The sequence below is a fragment of the Mchenga conophoros genome, linkage group LG2, assembly GCF_057382185.1.
Source record: "Mchenga conophoros isolate Kocher_MC1m ecotype Shallow Benthic linkage group LG2, M_conophoros_male_GT1.1, whole genome shotgun sequence".
Lineage (NCBI taxonomy): Eukaryota > Metazoa > Chordata > Actinopteri > Cichliformes > Cichlidae > Mchenga > Mchenga conophoros.
The window spans coordinates 34,676,501-34,696,834 of record NC_140527.1 but is presented as its reverse complement, the minus strand read 5'-3'; the positions used below and the strand labels follow the sequence as shown (position 1 = coordinate 34,696,834).

At 39.4% G+C, this 20,334-nt stretch overlaps 1 protein-coding gene across 7 annotated transcripts in view; it reads right to left on the bottom strand.

Annotated features, from left to right (window-relative positions):
* mbnl3 (muscleblind-like splicing regulator 3) overlaps nucleotides 1-20,334 on the bottom strand; it is a 36,634-nt gene that overhangs the window by 6,661 nt on the left and 9,639 nt on the right. For 4 of the 7 annotated variants that reach the window (XM_085297465.1, XM_085297473.1, XM_085297484.1 and 1 more), the window contains 4 exons: nucleotides 10,776-10,940; nucleotides 10,151-10,354; nucleotides 9,818-10,057; nucleotides 7,189-7,342 (listed from right to left, as the gene is read on the bottom strand). In XM_085297465.1, coding sequence (XP_085153591.1) covers nucleotides 7,189-7,342; nucleotides 9,818-10,057; nucleotides 10,151-10,354; nucleotides 10,776-10,940 — 763 coding nt within the window. Of the gene's footprint in view, nucleotides 1-6; nucleotides 1,221-2,395; nucleotides 2,491-7,188; nucleotides 7,343-9,817; nucleotides 10,058-10,150; nucleotides 10,355-10,775; nucleotides 10,941-20,334 lie in introns of those variants that run through there. The other 3 variants (XM_085297492.1, XM_085297500.1, XM_085297508.1) reach the window with 2 other exon arrangements.

Below are 20,334 nucleotides of genomic sequence, written 5' to 3'. Positions count from 1 at the left end.
CTGGAAGAGAGAGAGGGGGGGAAGAGGAGGAGGAGGAGCTGTGAGTTCTTACAGACACAAACATATGCAGGCAAACCTCTGTAGCAGATTATTTTATACTGATATCTGTGCTTAATTATAATGATCTTTTAAAATTATGGGCAAAGCAAATAGTCAAGTTAGCACTGAGGTTGGTTTTATAGATGTTAATGCTGAATGTGTGTTATCACCTCACTTTACACCTTTGCTTGTTTGAATCTTCACGTCAAAAAGAGAGAGGGTTGGGTGTAACATCTCAGGAAGGAAAGTTTACAAAATCTGTGATACCTAGTCGACTAGTTATGCACTCATCCATAGTAGCAGCAGGTTAGTTCAAAATCATGGACTGGTATGATGCTGGTAAACCGAAAGAATGCAAATTTAGTTCATTTCAGGTAAATTCCATTAAAGCTGCATAGTAGAGTCGAGCCACATGTGATTTCATCTTAAATGTGAAACATTTTTTCCTGCTGGTTTTGAAATTAAAAATCCCCATCATGTTTCGTAAAAATCAAAGCAAACGGACTTCTGTTTTAGCTGTAAGTAAACAACAAAAAGCAGCAAACACCACCAGTCAAAGGATTTTAGAGCGCTCTCATTTTTATACATATTAAGGGAAATTACATTGTGTAATATCTCAGTGCACTCTGAGTAAATAATGGTAATGGTTAATCCTTCAGTTTGTGCAAGCTCTTAAATCAAAGTGATGTTTTTATTGCTAAAATATCAAATTTACTGCTTTACAAAAAAACAGAAAGAATTAGTAAAGCACATTATTGTTTTTTGATCGAGATGGTAAATTACAGCTATTTACTAGTTTTGGTGGTTGAATGGTATCTAACGCTTGATTAAGTGTGCTGGCTCAAATTCGGGAATAAAAACGTGAATTCAGTTTGTTGTTTGCCAAATAAATAAAAACATAATTTTTAGTTTTAAGCAAGTTTTTGACAGATTTCTAAAATATTTGTGCTTTTTTTTGGTGTTTTGTCAGGTGGTCTAACAAATTTGTGAAGCACTGTGGCCACTTTCAGTTGTTTCCTTATTCACGAGAGGTCACCACAGCAGGTAGCTTTAATTTGGCAGATTTTCTACTCTGGATCCCCTTCCTGATGCAGCCCCAAAGGGATCTGGATCTCCTCCTGGGATCAAACCGGGACTCCTTCACTTGTTAGGTGGGCTCTGGGCTTTAATTTCAGTGATCACTGGGACATAAAAGAAAACACACATAAAGAATGAAGAGGCAAATTTGATAAAAAAAACTGCTTAAAATTTTGTGCCAAAATTAAGGTTTAACAAGCATTTTTCATCTTTTTGTGTTGTGGATTTTTTTTTGTCACATATCTCTTGTAACGTCTGTGTTGTACCGGTCTTTCCACAGTGGCGCACACATCAATGCACTTGCGGGTTGACCTGTCTGGTTAATCGAAGTTAAACTCTCTGTCCAGTTTGTTTCTTCAGAAATTTCAGGTCTTTGTGCTGCTGTGGGATAAACTGCAGACCCAGATTGCTTCAACTCTGTATTATATTTGATACACAAGTTTTTGTGAGTTTTTGAAATGTCTGCATCGTCAGTGTTGTTTTATTCTCTCTCAAAAACAAAATGTTTTAAGCAATAAAACATACCACATATAGCAAATTGATATTTATTTTCTTTTTTAATTTGTCAGAAGGTTCAATAAACGCTCCAGTTTCAAAAAGAATAAAACATTTCTGGCCATTTTTCACAGTTCAGGATTTTCAGGCCCAACGGTGCATCAGAGGGTGTAGATTGTTCCTGTACAGACCAAGGGTTTCTAGTATTTGAGAAAAGTTGGGACACTTACGGGTGAATTTATTAACTTCCAGAGCTGCAGGAAAGCTGTAGTTCAACCAGTTTTCTTAAACTTAGACTTATTTTTTAATAAATTTACACATTTTTCTTTTCCTTTTTCCTTTGCTGGTGACCTGCTGACCTTCGTACCATTCAAGTTTATTAGAAATTTAAATAATGAGGGTGCCCTAAATCATTTGACTGGTAGGTTGTATCCAAGCAAATTAAGTAACTGTTTGGCTGCAAACATTTATTTTTATATGATATATATTTTTTAACAGAGATGAGAGCTGGCATGCTTTAATGCCAGGCCACATACTGCACACAGTAACGACTGAGACAGACATGATGTGATTCAACACCAAACAAAGACACTCAGATGAAAACAGTTGTCAATTTCAAGATTCCTCTCAAAACGAGTTGTTTTCATTTGCTCGCATCATAAGAAACAGAAACGTGAGGAGAGATGAAATGTGAAGATAACACGTGACACTACGGGCAGACAGTGAAAAGGACTGAGATCCTACAGAGCTAAAATCAAAAGAGGACTGAAATGAAAGAGCAAACCTGATTCGAGGCGGCAGATTCAGCGAAAGGAACATTGGTGACTGGGGTCGAGGCCGACGAAACAGTGGAGGTGGTGGCACCGTGCATCATGGGAACTTTTATTCGGGCGAGTCAGACGAAAGACAGAGGACGAGGATATGGGCGGGGAGGAGGGAAGGGGAGGGGAGGGGAAGGGAGGGGGAACAGGAATGATATGGTTACCATGGCAAAATGTGTAGGATCAAAAGTCATGGCACAAGTCAAGTGATATTGCCAGGATGAATTTGAACAAGTACCAGGACACATGCAAACAAAATCAGAGATAAAAGGAGAAAAAAATACATATTTAAATAGCTGACAGGATACAAAATAAAAAAAAATTAATTGCTCACCAACAAAATGGCAGTTAAACAAACAAAGCAATACACAGTCATACAATCTAATCAGACTGGAGTATCTGATAATTGTATTGAATGGACGGAGCATGTGTATGGAAAGAGCAAATGATCCATAAGAAATACTTTTATTCCTTTCGATTACAATGGAAGAGAAATCCTGAGAATTTAGTGATTTAATGGCAATCATATTTTATCGTTGCTCTGAAGTCCTGAGCTGAAGGTGCTAAAGACTGAAAGTACTGGTCCATTTTTATCCTCATTTGAGTCGCTTTTTATTATTATTATTATTATTACTAACTAAACAAAAGGCACTGGAACAAATCAAAGTTTAGTTGACTACTTGCAAAGACCAACAAGTCTGAAAACAGCACACATCTTGTCTAAGATGTATAATACTATTAAGATTCTCAATTGGTGTGTGTCAGACCAACCAAACTCACATATATGAACATAAGCCTGAAATATGTACACAAAACATGCACTGTGCTATTGTCCATCATCATACACAGCACAGCTGTGGCTCTGCAGCAACATTAGAAAGCATCTCTCACACCCAGAGGCGATAAGGTCATCGTCTCACTGCTCCACAGAAACATATAGTTGATTCATACCTTGAGCTGAAGCTTTTCAGCATAAACAAGAACTGAATTTGTCACATTTAATATATGTTGCTTTTAATTGCACTTTTATCAATGTAACTTTAAAAGGGTTTTTTTATATTGACTTTGTATTGTCTCCGGCATGATCAGTTACTTGATTGTTGTGTTTTCCTTGACCTGGACAGGATGTGCACTTCTGTAATCTATGGCAGGATGCAGGACAGTGACAACATCCACTTGTGGATTCATTATACAATAGATCGGCACTGTGACACTCAAACTGGTGTTTTCACCCCAGCTTCTTAATTATAGCTCGACTGAGGACTGTGAGGATGTATACACTGGGATTAATGTCGTCATACATGAAGAGTAGGGACACCAAACACTGTTATTGCTTTTATGTTCTATTTGTACATTTAGCAAGTAGGAAGGATATAATGAAATTATGTTTTTTTGGTTGCATTGTGAGAAATGTAGTAGTCAGAAGTTTTCATACACTCATCATTGTGGTCATTTTGGGCTGGTAGCTTCTCTTTGCTCACTCACTGGATTGCCCAACACAGAGCTACACCTGCTTGTTGATGACTGCTAAAAGCATTTGGTTGAGGTGGACTCTGTTAAGGAATATTTAACCAAAATATCAGCGGGTTTGTTATGTGTATATAACTGAGAGTGTCTGTTTACCTGTGTGGATTAGAGCAAATCCCCAATAAATTCAAACTTGTGCAACAAATTCTTGTTTTTTAAAGCCATTAAAGATCTATGCTGTGCAGGTTGAAATATGACCCTTTTTAATTCATTCCATTTCCCCATGCTTCCCTGAGCTTGGCACTACAACATTTTTAGGACATTTAAGGATTGTTAAAAAGGGCATCAAATCGATCTGATATCCAAACCAAAATCTCGATATCTTTACTGCATGTAAAGAAAAACCCCCCAGCTCATTCTGAGGGGATCGTGTGGAAGGCTCTGATTAATTTTTCATGCAACCATACCCATGTATTGACCCATATATTGCACTAAAGTGAGACTACCTCTTCTGCTTAATTTTTTTTTTTTATATTTTCAAGTGAGGTAAGCAAAAGCACAAACAAAGTTTCCCACCGTTATAGAAATGCAGTCTGCTTTAGGCTGGAAACTAAAGTGGACAAAATTCAGCAAAAGAAATCCCCAAAAACAAAACCAGAGAGGGACTCGGACCATCCTGAAAAAGTATTTTACTGCAATTTATAACAGCAAAGACACATGAAAATATTTTGCTTCTTTTTTTCTTTTATGTCAAAATTATTCTCCAAATGTATTAAATTTACGTCCTAATATCAGTATGTAGCACTGGGAAATGTAATAAAGGTGGAACTGAAGTTAGGAAACACACACACGCAGACGTATGCATGACTAAACATCTTCTGCAACTTTTTGTGATTCTAATCTACCAGATTTTTAGTTCAGATGGACTGACCGAGTGAATCGTGTATCTGTGCTTCTCATCACTGTTGGTATCCCTAAACTATCTGAATAGAAACCCTGCATCAGTCTGCCGCTGTTCCACGGTTATGTAATCCTGAACAGCATTGACCTCAGACATAGTCTAATCCTCCATGGTTAAACTACAATATTCTGATATTTCTGACATCAGTTTAGTGAACATTTGTTTCGTGCATTTAAAAGAAAATCTGTAAAACCTTCCTCTAAACCAGCTGGCACTTCACTTCAGCCCTGAAGTGAGCTTCTGGAAGCTCTAAGGAGGGTGGTGCAGGTGGGGTCCTTGTGTGGTGAGCAAAAAAAGGAGGTCCCTTAATCTGTGAGTACAGACACTGACAGGAAGCTGATGAGGTTTTTTTCCACTCCCTGCTTTCCCAGCAGTCTGAGCTACCGGAGCTGGCACAGTTCATGTAAATCCAAATGCTTAAATGATTAAACACTTGCACTTAAGACTTGTTTGTTAAACTGGATGGAGAAAATCAGTGTTCGACTTCAGCAACGGAGAATAGTCGGTTCTCATTGTCAGGTCATCCAGTAGTTTGGTTTTGATTAAATAACGCATAGTCCATGAACTATGCTGCAAATAGAAAGTCATCGTCCATGTAACACTTCCAGGTTTAGGTCTGTCTGCTTTTGAAATTTCATTCCCCTAAAGGAAAACCGTTTCACATAAAACACAAGAAGCATGAACTTGAATCCCTGCTAATCAATTCTACTGCACATGTACGAACTACACAATTTATAGTTAACTGGGCGAAACATGGTCACCTGTATGGTCGTGCAGGCCTCTGATTAACACACCAATCCTACGGCTGGTCACATTTTGTACAAACACGTACATAAAACAAGAAACAGATGACAGCGAAAGTTAAGACGAGAGAGCAGACAAAGGTGTGCCCACAGGTTCAGGTTAGAGCAGGTAGCACAAGCAAGCAGCATGGAGTTAGTGCACAATGTGTACCGGCGCACAAAAACACACTGATGCAAGCTGCTGGTAAAGTAAAAGTGCAAACACCTCAAATCTCTAAATGCTGTAGTGAAGAAAATGGCATTCAAGTATCGAGGAATAAAAACTGCATGCCAAGTGTGTATGTGCACATGTACTATCCTATTGGTCAAACGTCTAGGTTTTGCTATGCTTCCCTGTTTAGTTGGTGATAGTAGCTTTGTCGTCTCAGTTTAATTGTAATTAAAAACCTTTATTTTAGTGCCAAATTTGCTAACTTGGTGCAGACACTTTTATTTTTACTTCCCCGCATTCCCTCCAGACTTCCTGGAGAACGTAACAATCAGCAGTCAAGCTGAAGGTGATTATCAACTCCACCAGTAAACCCGGGGTGTCCTCAATCTATCTTGGAGCCGGTTCACATGAAAGAGGTGGTGTTGGCAGCATCTGACCAATCACAAACATGGCAGCAGAACAGCTGATTTTACAAAGGAAGACAAAGCTACAAAAGACTGGAAAAAATGCTACAATAGAAAATGTTTAGGTTAGCTGACTTGTCATTATCAAAGCTCAATCATTAAGGCTCAATAGGATCTGACATATTCAGAAATCTGCACAAGACACTTGTAACCTTATTCTTTGAGCTGCAGCCCCGGCTGTGTAAAACCGTCTGAGAGCAAGGACAGAACAATTAAAAAACTGAATTGAAACCAGTAGGTGTGCAGATTTTATGAACAGTCAGTAATAACGAGTATTAAGTGTTCAGTTTTAGGATCAGACATGATTTTAAGCCTTGCAGAACAAATGAAAATAAATAAAATGGCTTTAAAACTGCTTGCTAGATAAAAATGAGCATTAACGTTGCTCTTAAGGATCTATATTTCTCTAAAGCACGACCTTCTCCTACCTGGATATTAAGGTCCACCTGTTTTTCCAGGACTGATGATGGCATTTTCCTGAGAATTGGTTAGTGACTAGGCGGTTGTTTCCTACGTGCAGGTTAGGTTTGCAGCTTTAGCTGCCATAGTGACTAATGAACCACCTTTGTGACTCAAAACTCTAAGTTAAACCTGAACCTTGCTAAAAACCTAATCCGGCTTTGTGGTTTAGGCCTTTAATGTGTTTGTCTCTTTAAGCTGTGTCCTCTGACTCTATGGCCTCATCACAAGCCAAGCAAGAGTGAATCCGAATCAAGCAACACAACAGACAGTGGAACAGAAGAGAAGCGTCACACAGCACAGAAGCCCTGAACAGACACAGCAACTTCTTCGTCCTACAGTTCTCCACCTTTGTGTTTGTGTGCACAGGCCACTTCTTGGATTCAAGGTTTGAGGGTGTATGAATTCAAGGGACCTCCTACTGGTGTTGCTAAGGTTTCCAGAGACTCACCAGTGGGGATAAAGGCTGGTTGCTGGAGCTGCATGTTAGCCAGGGCTTGCTGGTAGTGGAACATGCTGGGATTGAAGACGGTGGCAGCAGCTCCGTTGCTCTTCTCTAAGACAGGCCTCTTTGGTAGCGGCTGCATGGCCCCCGGGGGCAGACCCTGGCCATGAAGAGAAGGATATGAATGAAAGCAGTGGTTATCTTTCAACACAGGTAGTGATGGGTGTACAGAAAACACTCTCCCTGGGACAAAAAAAACAAAAGTAGATTAATCTGGTGTCATCTCAGGGTGAATATAAACTTTACCATTAAGATTACATGGATGCTTTTTACCACCACAAGAGGGCACTGCAGTATCTAAGATTAACTGAAGTGATGTAAGGACAGCCCAGAGGTCAGGCCAAGAGCAAAATGGGGCTTCTATCATTTCATCTTCTAATGGGGCCGGTGCTGAACCATCAAAATGCTATGGAAGATAACCAGGATATATAGGTATAAAACCTTAACACACAGGCCATTAATGTGGGATGTGGCTGAAGCAGGAGTATGTTTGAATGACCCCACCTGATCTACAGAAGTAACACAGCAGCAATCCCCTTCTTTACTGAAGTTAAAACAATGTTACAAGCTAAAACCAAAACCAAATTACCTAGAAATGATCTTTCTAAGTTCTTTCACTTTAATGATTTGTATCTTCTTTCAGTAACTATAGATTACTCACATCGATGGCGTTAGTCATTACAGGCAGCTTCACTCAAAATAGTGAACGATACGATAGAAGCAGTTAATGTGCTAAAAAACAAACCGTTTAGACCAGATCATCCTATCTGAAGCAGGATATTATGATCTTACATTGTATCATTGAACAATATAGCACCGGAAAGGAAAATCTGCTGCTGGTAATACAGCCTGGACTTGACGTGACATGAATTGTCCTGTTTTTTACTGCAACTTGGACACTAATTTCAGTGATAAGTGTTTTGTGTGTGGAGCACATATGCTGTCAAGAATCTTTGGCAGGGAAGCTTTAGAAGAAGCAGCAACTGTTGTACTCAAATAATCTTCAAGAACCTGATAAACTGAAAATTGTAGCTTCAGGAACACAAATCAAGAGAATAACATAGAATAACAAACTATTTTGTGAAATGCTGTTAAACAGCAGATACAGTTGGGTCTATAATTTGTAGTTTTGTATAAACAACTACAGTCGATTTTAAATCAAACAATCGAGATGTGATTGAAGATCAGATACCATCCATCCATTTTATACTGCTTATCTGGGTTCACGTCACGGGGGTAGGAGTCTAAACAGACAAACCTGGACTTCCATTACCCTAGGCAACACTTCCAGCTCATCCAGGGGGACACTAAGTCTTTCCCAAGCCAGCCGAGATATGTAATATCTCCAGCGGGTCCTCGGTCTCCTCCTTCTGGTAGGACATTAAATCATTCAAAAGGAGGCATCCTAGTCAGATACCCAAACCTCCTCAACTGACTCCTTTCGAGGTGGAGGAGCAACACTTCTACTCTGAGATCATCTTGAATGACTCAGCTCTTTATCTTATCTCTAAAGGAGAGCCCAGTCATCCTTCAAAAGGAAACTCATTTCCGACACTTGTATCTCTGACCTCATTCGTCTAGTCCCTACCCAGAGCTCGTGACCATAGGTGACCACAGGTGAGTGCAGGAACATAGACAGACCGGTAAATCCACAGCTACGTTTTTATGCTCAGTTCTCTCGACCACAACAGATTGGTACCAATCCAGCCCAGTCATCAGCAGGTGAGGCCTGTTTCCTTGTTACTTCATAAAAAACTTCACTTTAATTTTAAATATAAGACCCAAAGAGACGTAGAAAAAAACTGGAAAAATCAACAACCTGATCCATTCTTAAAAAGAAGGAATACAGTGGCCAGCTCAGCAACACCAAATGATAACAGAACGATTTCCACGATTAAGAAAAATAGCTTCCCAACATTTAACAAAGTCATGAACTTGAGAGAATGCAAACCACTGGTTACACTAAAGAACAAAAAGGCCCAAAAAAGTCTGCAAAGTTCTAGAAGTTTTATTTTGTGGGGGGAATAGATAAAGCTGCCAGGAGCAGAGGTAGTGAATGTGGATGAGTTTAAATACCTGGGGTCAACCATCCCAAGCAGCAAACAAAAGATGTGAAGAAGAGAGTGCAGGCAGAGTGGAGTGGGTGGAGATGAGTGTCAGGGTGATTTGTGGCAGCAACAGTGAAAAGGGAGGTTTACGAGATGATAGTGAGACCGGATATGATCTTTGGTTTGGAGACGATGGCACTGACAAAAAGACAGGAGGCCAGCATGGAGGTGGCAAAGCTGAAAACTGTAATTCTCAAAGAGCTGATGCAATTTTTTTGTAAAACCCCTAGAAATGAAAGCTGAAAGTCCAAACTTCAATTACATCTTGATTCAACCCAGCAGTGCTATTAATTAAACAGAGCAACAAAACAAAAACTGTCCAACAAATTATGGATTTAGCTGTATGGCAGAGGTTGGCTTGCTTTACAGTTGGCTTACACGCATGTTTTTCTTCTGAAAAACATGAGAATATTTTAATGCTTATTTTTGTTAAAAAGTACAGAGACACAGTGTCGAGGACGACTCACCAAGCCTGAGGACGGGGTGTTTTGACCGGCTTGGTGCTGTGCAGCCTTGATTCTGGCCTGCAGGTGAGCTGGAGGGTGGAAGTACTTGCACTTGTCTCGGCTGCAGCGGCCTTTAATATAGTCCATGCAGACAATGACCGAGTTCTCGTTGCAGTCCACCATGCCCGCCTCCAGGGGGTGAGCGTAGCGGCAGTCGTTCTCACCTCGCGTGCAGTTCCCGCGCTGGAATTCTCTGCAAACCTGGCGGGGCAGGTGGGAGCACCGATCAACAATCACCTTTCAGCGTTTTTCCACAAAACATAGAAACACAACAACTGCACGCTGGCTGCATACCTCCAGCTTGTCTGTGCGCACATGTTTTTGTGCGGAGGTGCCATTTCCCATGGCTGCCAGACCGGTAGGACTCCCGGGGACGAGCAGGGGAGTGCTGGGCAGCAGCTCAGGCATCAAACCCATCGCTGGGCCCATGTGGCTCAGATATGGACTGAATGCCATGCTGGGACTCGTTGCCAGAGAGGGTGTCACTGGGAATGTTGTCTGAAAGAAAGAGAACAAGAAAGAGACAATTTATGGCAGAGCTTTCAATAGGAGGCTTGAAGTGCTTGACTGCCAGCACTGCTTTTTACAGGAATAAGAACAATGCAGCTGCCTAAACAACTTCTACAAGCATGAAAAAAAAGCTGAGCAGGCAGAATACATAAAAGACTTTCAATGTCACTTGAGATTCTGCAAATTTTTCCTTGTACAGTAAGAAACTTTGGCTTTCAAACACTTTTTAAAAACAAAAAGGCTCTTTTTATTCCCTCTTTCATGTATGTAAGAGGACAGAAATAACCAGCATTGATAGAGTGAAATATTATTCTACTCCTTGTTGTCTGTTTAGCGCACATCTTGCACACGGCACGGTGTTTTGTTGACTGCATTACTGTAGAGTCATAGTTTAGGATGGGCTGCTCACTATGGGCTGCAGTTGTGTTCCAGGCAGCATGAACTGCATCTGCTGAGCCAACATGGCTGCCGCGGCCTTCTGCTGGATCAGGTTGTTCCTCCCATTGATTTCCAGCTGGGTTTTCAGGTGCGGAGGTGGGTGCAGGTATTTGCAGTTCTCGCGTGTGCAACGCCCCTGAAGAGGAGAGCGGAGACAGGAAGGATGAGCATAGAAGCTTTAAGCAGGCAACAAAAACTCACTCTCACTCAAAAAATAATTAAATAAATAAAAATCACCTCTTATCAGAGCAACCGATTCAAGTTTAGCAGAGGAGTCATCCATATAATCAAGTGTAATTTGTTACACTAAACATCAAGGATCTAGTGTGCTTTCAGAGGAGTCCTAATGACTATGCCTTATAAATTTTGGTGAATAAAGTACTAATGAAGCCCCAGAAGAGCTTCTGCTGCATAATTCATGAGAAAAATGCAACTGCTTTGTAAAAGAGTTCTGACGAATATTCAAAGGTGGTTTTTTTTTTAATTTCTCAGGATATAATCATTTCATTTTGTCATTAAGTCATTTTTTGAGGCAATGTGAAACGACAGGTGTTGTATTTGAGCCAGCTTTGGATTTTTCCACAGCAGAAAAATAAACTAAAGTGACAAGCGATAAAGCTGGAGGCTGATAACACATGCTTAACTCTCACCGTCCTCTATGATAGAGTCAGTATCTCCATCGGGAAGATATCAGCTCAAAAATAAAATAAAATAACCTATTTTCTGAAATAAGGGAAAAACATTGCAGTGCATGAGTGAAAAAGCAAAAGCAGTCATTACTGGAAAAAATAAACTCACAAGCCAAATTTGTACATTTTGACATAACAGAGGGAAAGAGATATGAGTCCCCCGGGGGTTGTGCCAGGAAGGGTATCCGGCGTAAAAATCTGCCAAATCAAACATGTGGAGCTACCTGCTGTGGTGAGCTCTTGTGACAAGGAAGCAGCCGAAAGTGGCTTTGATATAACAGATGAATTGATACAGAACAGCATCAGCCAAAAAAAAGCTGGTCTGCAAAGAATCATGATATCTTCAAGAAGCATTTCAACTATGAGTTAACTGTACATAGGCCTATAATTCATATATGCAGACTAGATTTATAAAGTAAAGTTGGGAACCAGTCCTTACTAATTATTAATTTCTGTTTGTGATTTTTCTTTTCTTTCTAATAATATATTAAAAAAATGTTTAAAAAAAGAAAAATCATAGATACGATAATCTACTGAACACAGAGATACATCCATCAGTACGTGAGCTTATGTAATAAGCATCTTTATTTGTAACTGATTTCCTATTCTTGAATTCTAGCCTTGGTTAAGAAAATAGCTGCAAAATTTGCTGTTGGGGTTTCTAGCAATGTAGGTCTGTAGAGAAGAGAGAGTTGTTTTATATCAGTCTTTTAGTAATAAGAACAAAGGGAAGTGAAAATACCATTTTTAAAGTGAGAGAAATGAAAAAATTCTTTCAAGGTAACAATGTTTCCAGCGATGTTGTGAACCATGTTATTGTAAATCAACCACGAACTGCCAGTCAAAAAGAACACTGTGTATAGATTTAAACCAAGTACACCTGACCACAGCACCTGAAAAGGCACAAACCTACCAGGGACAGAAACTGTTACCGGGAGGGTTGCTTTTGCCAAGCCTGTGCCATCACCAGAAGCAGTGTAGGTTACAAAAGCAAAGATCAGCCAGCACATAAAGAAAAAGCAGCCTGTTTTCCTGTGCAGAATCACCATCCAGTACTCTTTGCACTGGTTTTCACTGAAACTGCTGCAGTGGTACTTTAACAGATTGCTTTGTATAAGGAGTAAATAAGTCAAATAATGCATTGCTTTAAAACAAGCATTTACAATTGATAAGCTGATCTGAATGATCTAAAATCTGACAAGCACTTTGATTGATCTTCTTCATCTAAGTTGATTTAGCTTTAAGTAAACTTAAAAAGGCTTTATATTGGGTTAATTCTAATTCTATTTATTTAATTAAAATGCAGTTTAACGTAGTTCCACTACGGCACATGAAACCAATGTGCTGCACGATGGGTTTATAACTGTTGCTAATTCACGACCCTTGTCCCTTGTTGGGCTTTTACATTCACATTTTACAACATTCATAACATAAATCAACATATATAAAACCACAATAAACTATAAATACATAGTGTAAAATATAGTGTAGAAAAACAAAGAATTAATATAATTTCCAAAAGTATTAATAATTATAAAATTATAATATAGTTATTTAAAATGACTACAGCTCTGATTTACCACTAATCCACTCTTGACCTTTATGTTAAACATTATATATCTGTAAATGTGCTTCACACATTATAATCTTTTATGCTAATTGTCCAAATTTAGATGCGCAATGTGGTATTGCTTGTGATGCCTCTAGAAAGAATCTTTGAAGTCAGTCATTAAGGAAACATAAATGAATGAAACTCAATTCATTTCTTTACAATACTACAATGATGTCACAACTGGCTTTTTATCCATAATTTTCAGAGTGTGATTGGATATTTTCACAACTTTTCTTCTTTAATGTGCCATTTCTAATCAACAGAAATGAAAATTTCAGGGGCTTTATATTAAAACAAACATTTCCAAATATCACACAGCTCTGCATTATCATGGAATAGAAATTAAAAGATTATTAAATTGGATAAACATCGCAGGACACCGAAATGCCAGCTCCAGTTCTTTTTTTTTTAAATCTGATCATCTAATGAGACTACAACTCAGCTGGTTCTAGCTACACTCTGTAATCAATGCCATGGATTTATAGATGCAACTGAGGATAATCTCATTACTGCACAATACGTGGATATTTTGAATTTATCATCTCAGAAAACTGGGAAAAATTAAAGTCATAAATTACCAGCGAATCTTATCCTGCATCAGCAGCTGTGGCCAAAACCCGTTTTGATCAGAAGTCATTCTTCATGCTCCTTTTTACTTGTCATTTCTGGCTTTTTGACAAACTCTAAATCAGATTTGGATCCATTTATCTAAAAGCAATCAATTTGGCCCAGAATGCCGTTAAAGCAGTGTCCTTGCTCCCTGGCAGACTGTGGGGAAGGTGAAGATGGTGCTGCAGGAACACTGCAGGTCAACGCACACTCAGAGGAGAAACTGCAGTCTTCATTAAACCCCTGGGCTGACAGCATCTGTCTGCTCCTGCAGATGAGTCGTTAACCCGCTAAACTACCTCCGCTGAGCCTCGGCAACATGCTCTGTCATCAAACCACACCCACAGAAAGTCCCTCGCATTAGGTGATCACGAGCAAACCAAGAGCACTAAAGCAGAGGACAATAATACAATCTGAAGACAAGCTGACGTCATGGTGCAGAGGCTCTGATTGTGATGGATAACATGCTGAGATGAGGGCACATAAAAAGGGTGTTAGCAGCAGGATAACGCTATAAAAATAGGGGGAAGCCGCAGTGTCTCTTCACCAGCATCCACTCACACAACCTCACACAGCAGACAAAAAAGCACGAGAGCACACAGCAACGCAGCCGCCTGAAAACCGGTCATGATGGTACACAGGCATATAAAAACACTCTCGCCTACACCGGAGCAAGCTTTGCGTCAGCGAGCTGTGTGTTTAGGGATGAGACTGTAATGAAGAGAGAGTCCCATGAGCACAGCATGCCTGCTCCAACTGAGAGGGAAAGAAAAGTATCTATTAATGAATCTAATGGTGCATTGACGTTATGCATTGCACGATCCAGACAGAAACACAAAGAAATAAAGAAAACTTTGATACAAAACCTTTATGAAAGCTGTGACATCTGGGTTAGAGAAAGAGGCCAATGAATAGCGGTGCTGAGGAGAGTACTAGGTCAGGAATCTCCTTTTGGTAGCCATGGCAACACACTACACAACACAGAGAAAGTCCCTGTTTGTACAGTAGTGTGCTGCTGATGCGCAGAGAGAAGAGAGAGCTAGTACGTCGATAAAAAAAAGATCACAGCGCAGCTCTACTCTGTGGCACACAATGACAGAACTGCACTGTAAACAATATTAACATGAAACACAACTGGTGCTTTCTTTCAGTTAAAGACGACCTGTTACGCTCATTTCCACCACTTTTTTTATTCTTGGACTCAGCTAGAGTGGCCTTTGCATTGGTTGCCAGTTCAACATAATCCATCTTCTGATGGATGGCTGCTCTTCATAAAGCAGGTTAGAACACCAGATAGGAGGAGCTGTCCCTCATGTGGCCCAACATAACAATATTAGGGATATCGCAGTGATACAAACACATATGTAATGCCAACATTGCGTTTCTTGCTAAGTCTGGTAAGACTGCAATAATACTGCTCTGTAACTGCAGAATAACCAGAGTACATGGAGACTTTTCTGCATTAATATCAAACATAAATACTATGCATTTTACTGATATAACTATGACATCGTTATTAGATTATGTTGGCAAATCCAACTGTTTAGAATATCAGTGTAGCATTCACAGTGGTATTTGGTAACATTGATGCGATGAGGGCCTGGTCTTACGTTTTTACTTACTTTGTTGTGTAAGTTCTCACTAACATCATGCAAATGAAAGAATAGAAACAGCTGGACATATCTACCACGAATGTCGTTACCCCCCGGGCCGGTCTTTTCAGCTGGTCTCAGGGTTTTGAGTAATTTTTAAGTTTAGGATCCTTGTTTGTTTTTGGAGGTACTCTCAGTTTGATCATTCCAGGGTTTTTTCATTCTTTATTTTGTTTATTGCTAAACTTTAATTTTCAGTCATTCCTTCGGATTGTAAGGAAACACTTCTGGTGATATTTTAATTCTAGTTTTGTAGTTTGTATTTATGATATTTTATTAGTCCCCTCGGTGTTTCAGTGTTGGCATTTCCCTGTTTCGCTGTTATTCATTTTCTGTTTTACTTTGGTGATCATCTCTTTCCTGTGTTAAACTTTTAGTTTAACTTCCCCTCCTGACCCATTGTCGTTGATTGTCTTCACCTGTGTGATCACTCTTGTGTTGTTACCCTCTTTCATTCAGCTCTCTTGTTACCTCAAGTGTATGAATAGTCCAATCCTTTACTTTAGTCTTTGTCTTGCTGTCTGTTGATCTTCCTTTGCAGTCACCATTGTGTACTCCTGCATGACTTTTTGACTTTGCTACTTTGTTTATGAGTTGTGTACTTCCCTTATTATCTCATGTATTGTTGGGGGAAAACTCTGTAAAAGACCCAGGAGAAATAAAGACACAATGAGACAAAGTTACTTTCTTTATCAAACGTGTACACGGGTGAGCTGCTAAGAACAACTCACACCATGCACAGTGGCTTGGTAATTTTTATAGGAAAGACAGTGAGAACAGGATAAGAAAATACAAAACAAATAAAATAAACAACTCCATATGTGGCGCTAGTCTCGTCAGCAGAGAGCTGGGAGAAGGCTGTGAGAGATAAAACAATCTAAAACAATATGTCCCAAAACAGTATGTCTTTGCTGGGAAAGTCTAAAAAGATTATTCTAAACTAATCTAACCATAGGCAAAGGGCAGACAAAAGGCATCTTTGTACATTTAAAAGAAGGTAAAGAAACATAGAATCATTTTTCCTGTAACATGTATATAAATAGTCCGGTCCTTCTCCTTAGTCTATGTCCTGGTGACTCTTAATTTTCCTGCGTATTCACCATTGATTTCGATTTTGGTATATCAGCTTAAACAAATGGCTTTTGGTCTGCCTCCTGTTATCCTGCCTCAGTCCTCACCAGTCCTACAATCCAAATTCATAACAGTGAAGTGAAACCACACTCGTGATTGACAACTTATTAACTGATTAGGATACCTGGATAATCCTCCTTTGTGAAATTTAGAATGACCAAAATTTACAAAATGAAATTAATATTTTATTCAGTGTGGCCTGAAATGAGTGGCTGAGCCCATGAAATCCTCGGGAAATAAGGCCATTTTCCCAGAACTGTTCAACCATATATATGGCCACCTGGTGGCCGTCAAAAAGTTTAATGTCAGTTTAAGAAATTTCCTTACTGGCTTTGCTTTTCAGATCAGGAGGTAATGTCCATCTTTTATATTGGGTCTGATTGAACCATGAACCTTGGCTCAGACACATAAAAAGGGTGTTAGCAGCACCCAAATATTTTGGGGTATTGTTGGTTTTTTTGGACAAAAAAAATCGATTTCAAAGAAGAATTTGGCTTTTAAACTTGGAGATTTTCATGCGCTTCACATTAGGTTAGTTGACCACAAAGATTAGTTCCTAAATCTAAATCGCATAAAATGTTGTTAGCTGCAGTCCTTCGATGATGTCATTCAAAGGTGACACTGCTATTGAATCATCTTTAGGTTGAAAAGTAGCATGGTGGGTAGATGCAGTGCCTACATTAATCATTTGAGATGACAGCAGCACTTCAGTTAACAAGGTAAAAAGAACTAGGCGGTGGGTTCAGACCAACCAGACAGAGCTAATGGAGGAGCAACAGAGAATGACAGCGGTCGGCTTGGGCTGGCATGGAGATGCCAGATATGGGAGGGATGATGAGGAGGGAAGCCATTAGAAATGAAATTAACAAAGGAGGGAGGGGTGGGCGGGGAGCAGGAGGAAGGAGCGATGCTGTAGAGTGGCTCTGCCTGGGACAGTGCGTGACGCTTCCTTGTTTTTTCTAGTCAGTCGACTGAAAGCAACAACTGTCAGCTGAGCACAATCCCGAACAACAACGAAGACAGAAACACTGGCATAGAAAAGATGGTTTCACACTCTGTGGCGGCACTGCATGTTAAAACCATCTGATCTGACCTTCGTCACCAGCTTCAGCTCTCTCTCAGACTATCAACGTGACCCTGGAGCTTCAAACAGCCTCTTCTTCCTGTCAGTGAGACCAGTACAGGGCCAGGCTGTTGCTCGGTGCTAAAAACAGCCGTGCCACTCAGGAAGATCAAACTATCCAATGGGTATGCACTCCTGTGCTGTTGCTAGGCCCCCTCTCTCTTTCGCTCTCTCTCCTCTCCAACTCCCCCCTTCTCTGGAGGACATAACACAGAAAAATGGCTGAATAATAAATTCTAACTCAATAAACGAGGAGACAGCAGCTGCTCTCAGACAGAAAGCCCCTTGTCCGAGTCTCACTTTTTCACTGAGGCAAAGCTGGTGGACAAACATGCATAGATCAACACGAATGCACGCGCACGAGTGGAGCAACAGTGTATTCTGGATTTTAGCATAATTGGCCATTGAGAGATGTAACTCCTCTAAAATGCACCACGTTTCAGACTGTTTTTACACAGCGTGCGAGCAGCGCTAGTGTTGTGATTCTGTGGTAGAGGAGCGAGAGGGGGTGAGGAAAGCAGCGACAGAGATGCTGGAGCAGTACAACCGACTAGCCCACATCAGAGGTGGTGGAGGAACAGAGAGCATCAGCTGAGCCGCTTTACGAGAAATTATGCCTCGTCCGAGCGGAAACAATAAATATCTGGAAAACCAGATGTCATTCCCTGGTTTATCTAGCTACAAATAAAGACAGAATCTGTATTTAGTTATTAAGACTCATGCCTGGTTATACCAGTTATACCATGGCCAAAAAAAATCTGGCTGAAAGGTTTATGACCCAGACAGTAACCAGACACATGTTTTTTCACCTCTAAATCAATATGGTAACATTAAACTATAATTTTTTTTTTTTAAAAAAGACAGTATTTTACATGGAGACAGTAAAACGGCTAATTAGCTAATGTGCCTATTTGGGGGGGTGATATTTGAGGCAGCCAAATGATACATAGTAATTCATAATCAGAAATAATAATTTTAAAAAACCTTTACTTTGTGATTTTCAGTTTAAAATATAAAGCTACTATCAAATGTCACCAGACATAACAGAGCTTTTATTGTGAAAATCACAGGCTACACCTAAAATTGAATGAAAGAGGTATAACGCCACATTATACGAAAAAATTCAGCTCTTGCTACTTTAAACTTTGATATTAGTTCAAGAAAAGCCAAAAAAGTATCCAAGTAAAAAAACCAAAAATCCAATAACACACAAACTGTTTTTTGTTTTTTGATATTAAAGCAAGAATTACAACTATATTAAGATATATTAACCCTGACATCTGAGCCACAGAGGAAATCACTAGTGCAAGATTATAGTTTTGCAGCTGATGACAATTTCTATTAATTAAAACAATTCTGATATTAATACTGAATGATATTTTATAAATACACAGGTATAAAATTGCACAGCTATGATAAAAAGTGTAAATGCTGGGGTTTTTATTAAAAAACCATCTATCCTTCACAAACTACCACATCTTTCACAAGCAATTCAATGTGAAGACACCGCCTGACTGCACTACTGTCTGTTCATGCTACTCTGCTGCATGTGCTGAAAACACTAATAAGACTATTTCTAAATTACTCCAAGCATATTTTCTCTATTATGTTCTTTGGGAAAAAATTATCATAAAGTTATCATATAAAATGGAGCATGTAGGAAAAGGTAAATATGGTGTCTCTAATACATCTGTAATCGCTCAACATTAGCCAAGAAGCTGACAGACAGACAGATATGCAGAATGTATCAGCTGGGCTCTAATCTATTACAGGTATGGAAATGATTGTCAGCAGTGCCTCTTTATCATACAGTAGACTATCTAAACTACAGGGTGTTTCACTATCACAGGTTTTTCCCGGCTTCCCAGGCCTTTTGGAGACTAACTAATGTTAAGTACAAATAGATAAGAAACTGAGCCAGTGTTACTTCACTTAACAGAATATTTTTGGCATTTGTGAAATAAAAATATATTATAGTCTTGAGTAAATGAAACTGCCACTCAGAATAACTGGTTAAAAATATTCTGTATCGCAGTCTCGGTGGTTTTCCTTTTTGGGGGAAAGGCCAAAATCCTTTTGGTGAGCCTGAATTTTCTTTCTTATATATATATATATATATATACCTGAACAGGGTTTTTTTGTACCTCAAAATAGGCCTTTGGCCACAACTTGTCACAAACAGTGAAAGGAAAGAGTCTTTGTTACCTCACTTACATTAAGTTTATGCACTATGCTGTTATTTCCGGCAATTCGATAGACGAAAACGTACTTTACAGTTACTGGTAAGTAAATAACTCCCAACTTAAATAGCTCAAAAGAATTTTATTACAGTCTTGGTGATTTTCCCCTTAGGGGGAGGCCAGACGCTCTTTACAGGCAGTAAACCCCTAATGACGTGTTCTTATCTTAGCTAAATGGTGACAAAATAAAATATGTCATTTACAGCTGTTTTTCTCATGAATTAAAAAGGCCATTGTGGGACGTGAAAAGAACACACTTTTCCTTCATTATACAATTTTTTTTAAAAACTACAGAAAAATGTTACTAAGACTTGAAATAACACACATCCCTATACTTTCCAGGCCCAGAATCACAGAGATTTACACTATAAAGATAAAATTAGAATATATTGTTAAGTAAAGTTATGACCAACTGACATAGTTTAATAGGTTTAAGGGGTGGACCACGCAAATCCTAACGTATCGCTACGTGAT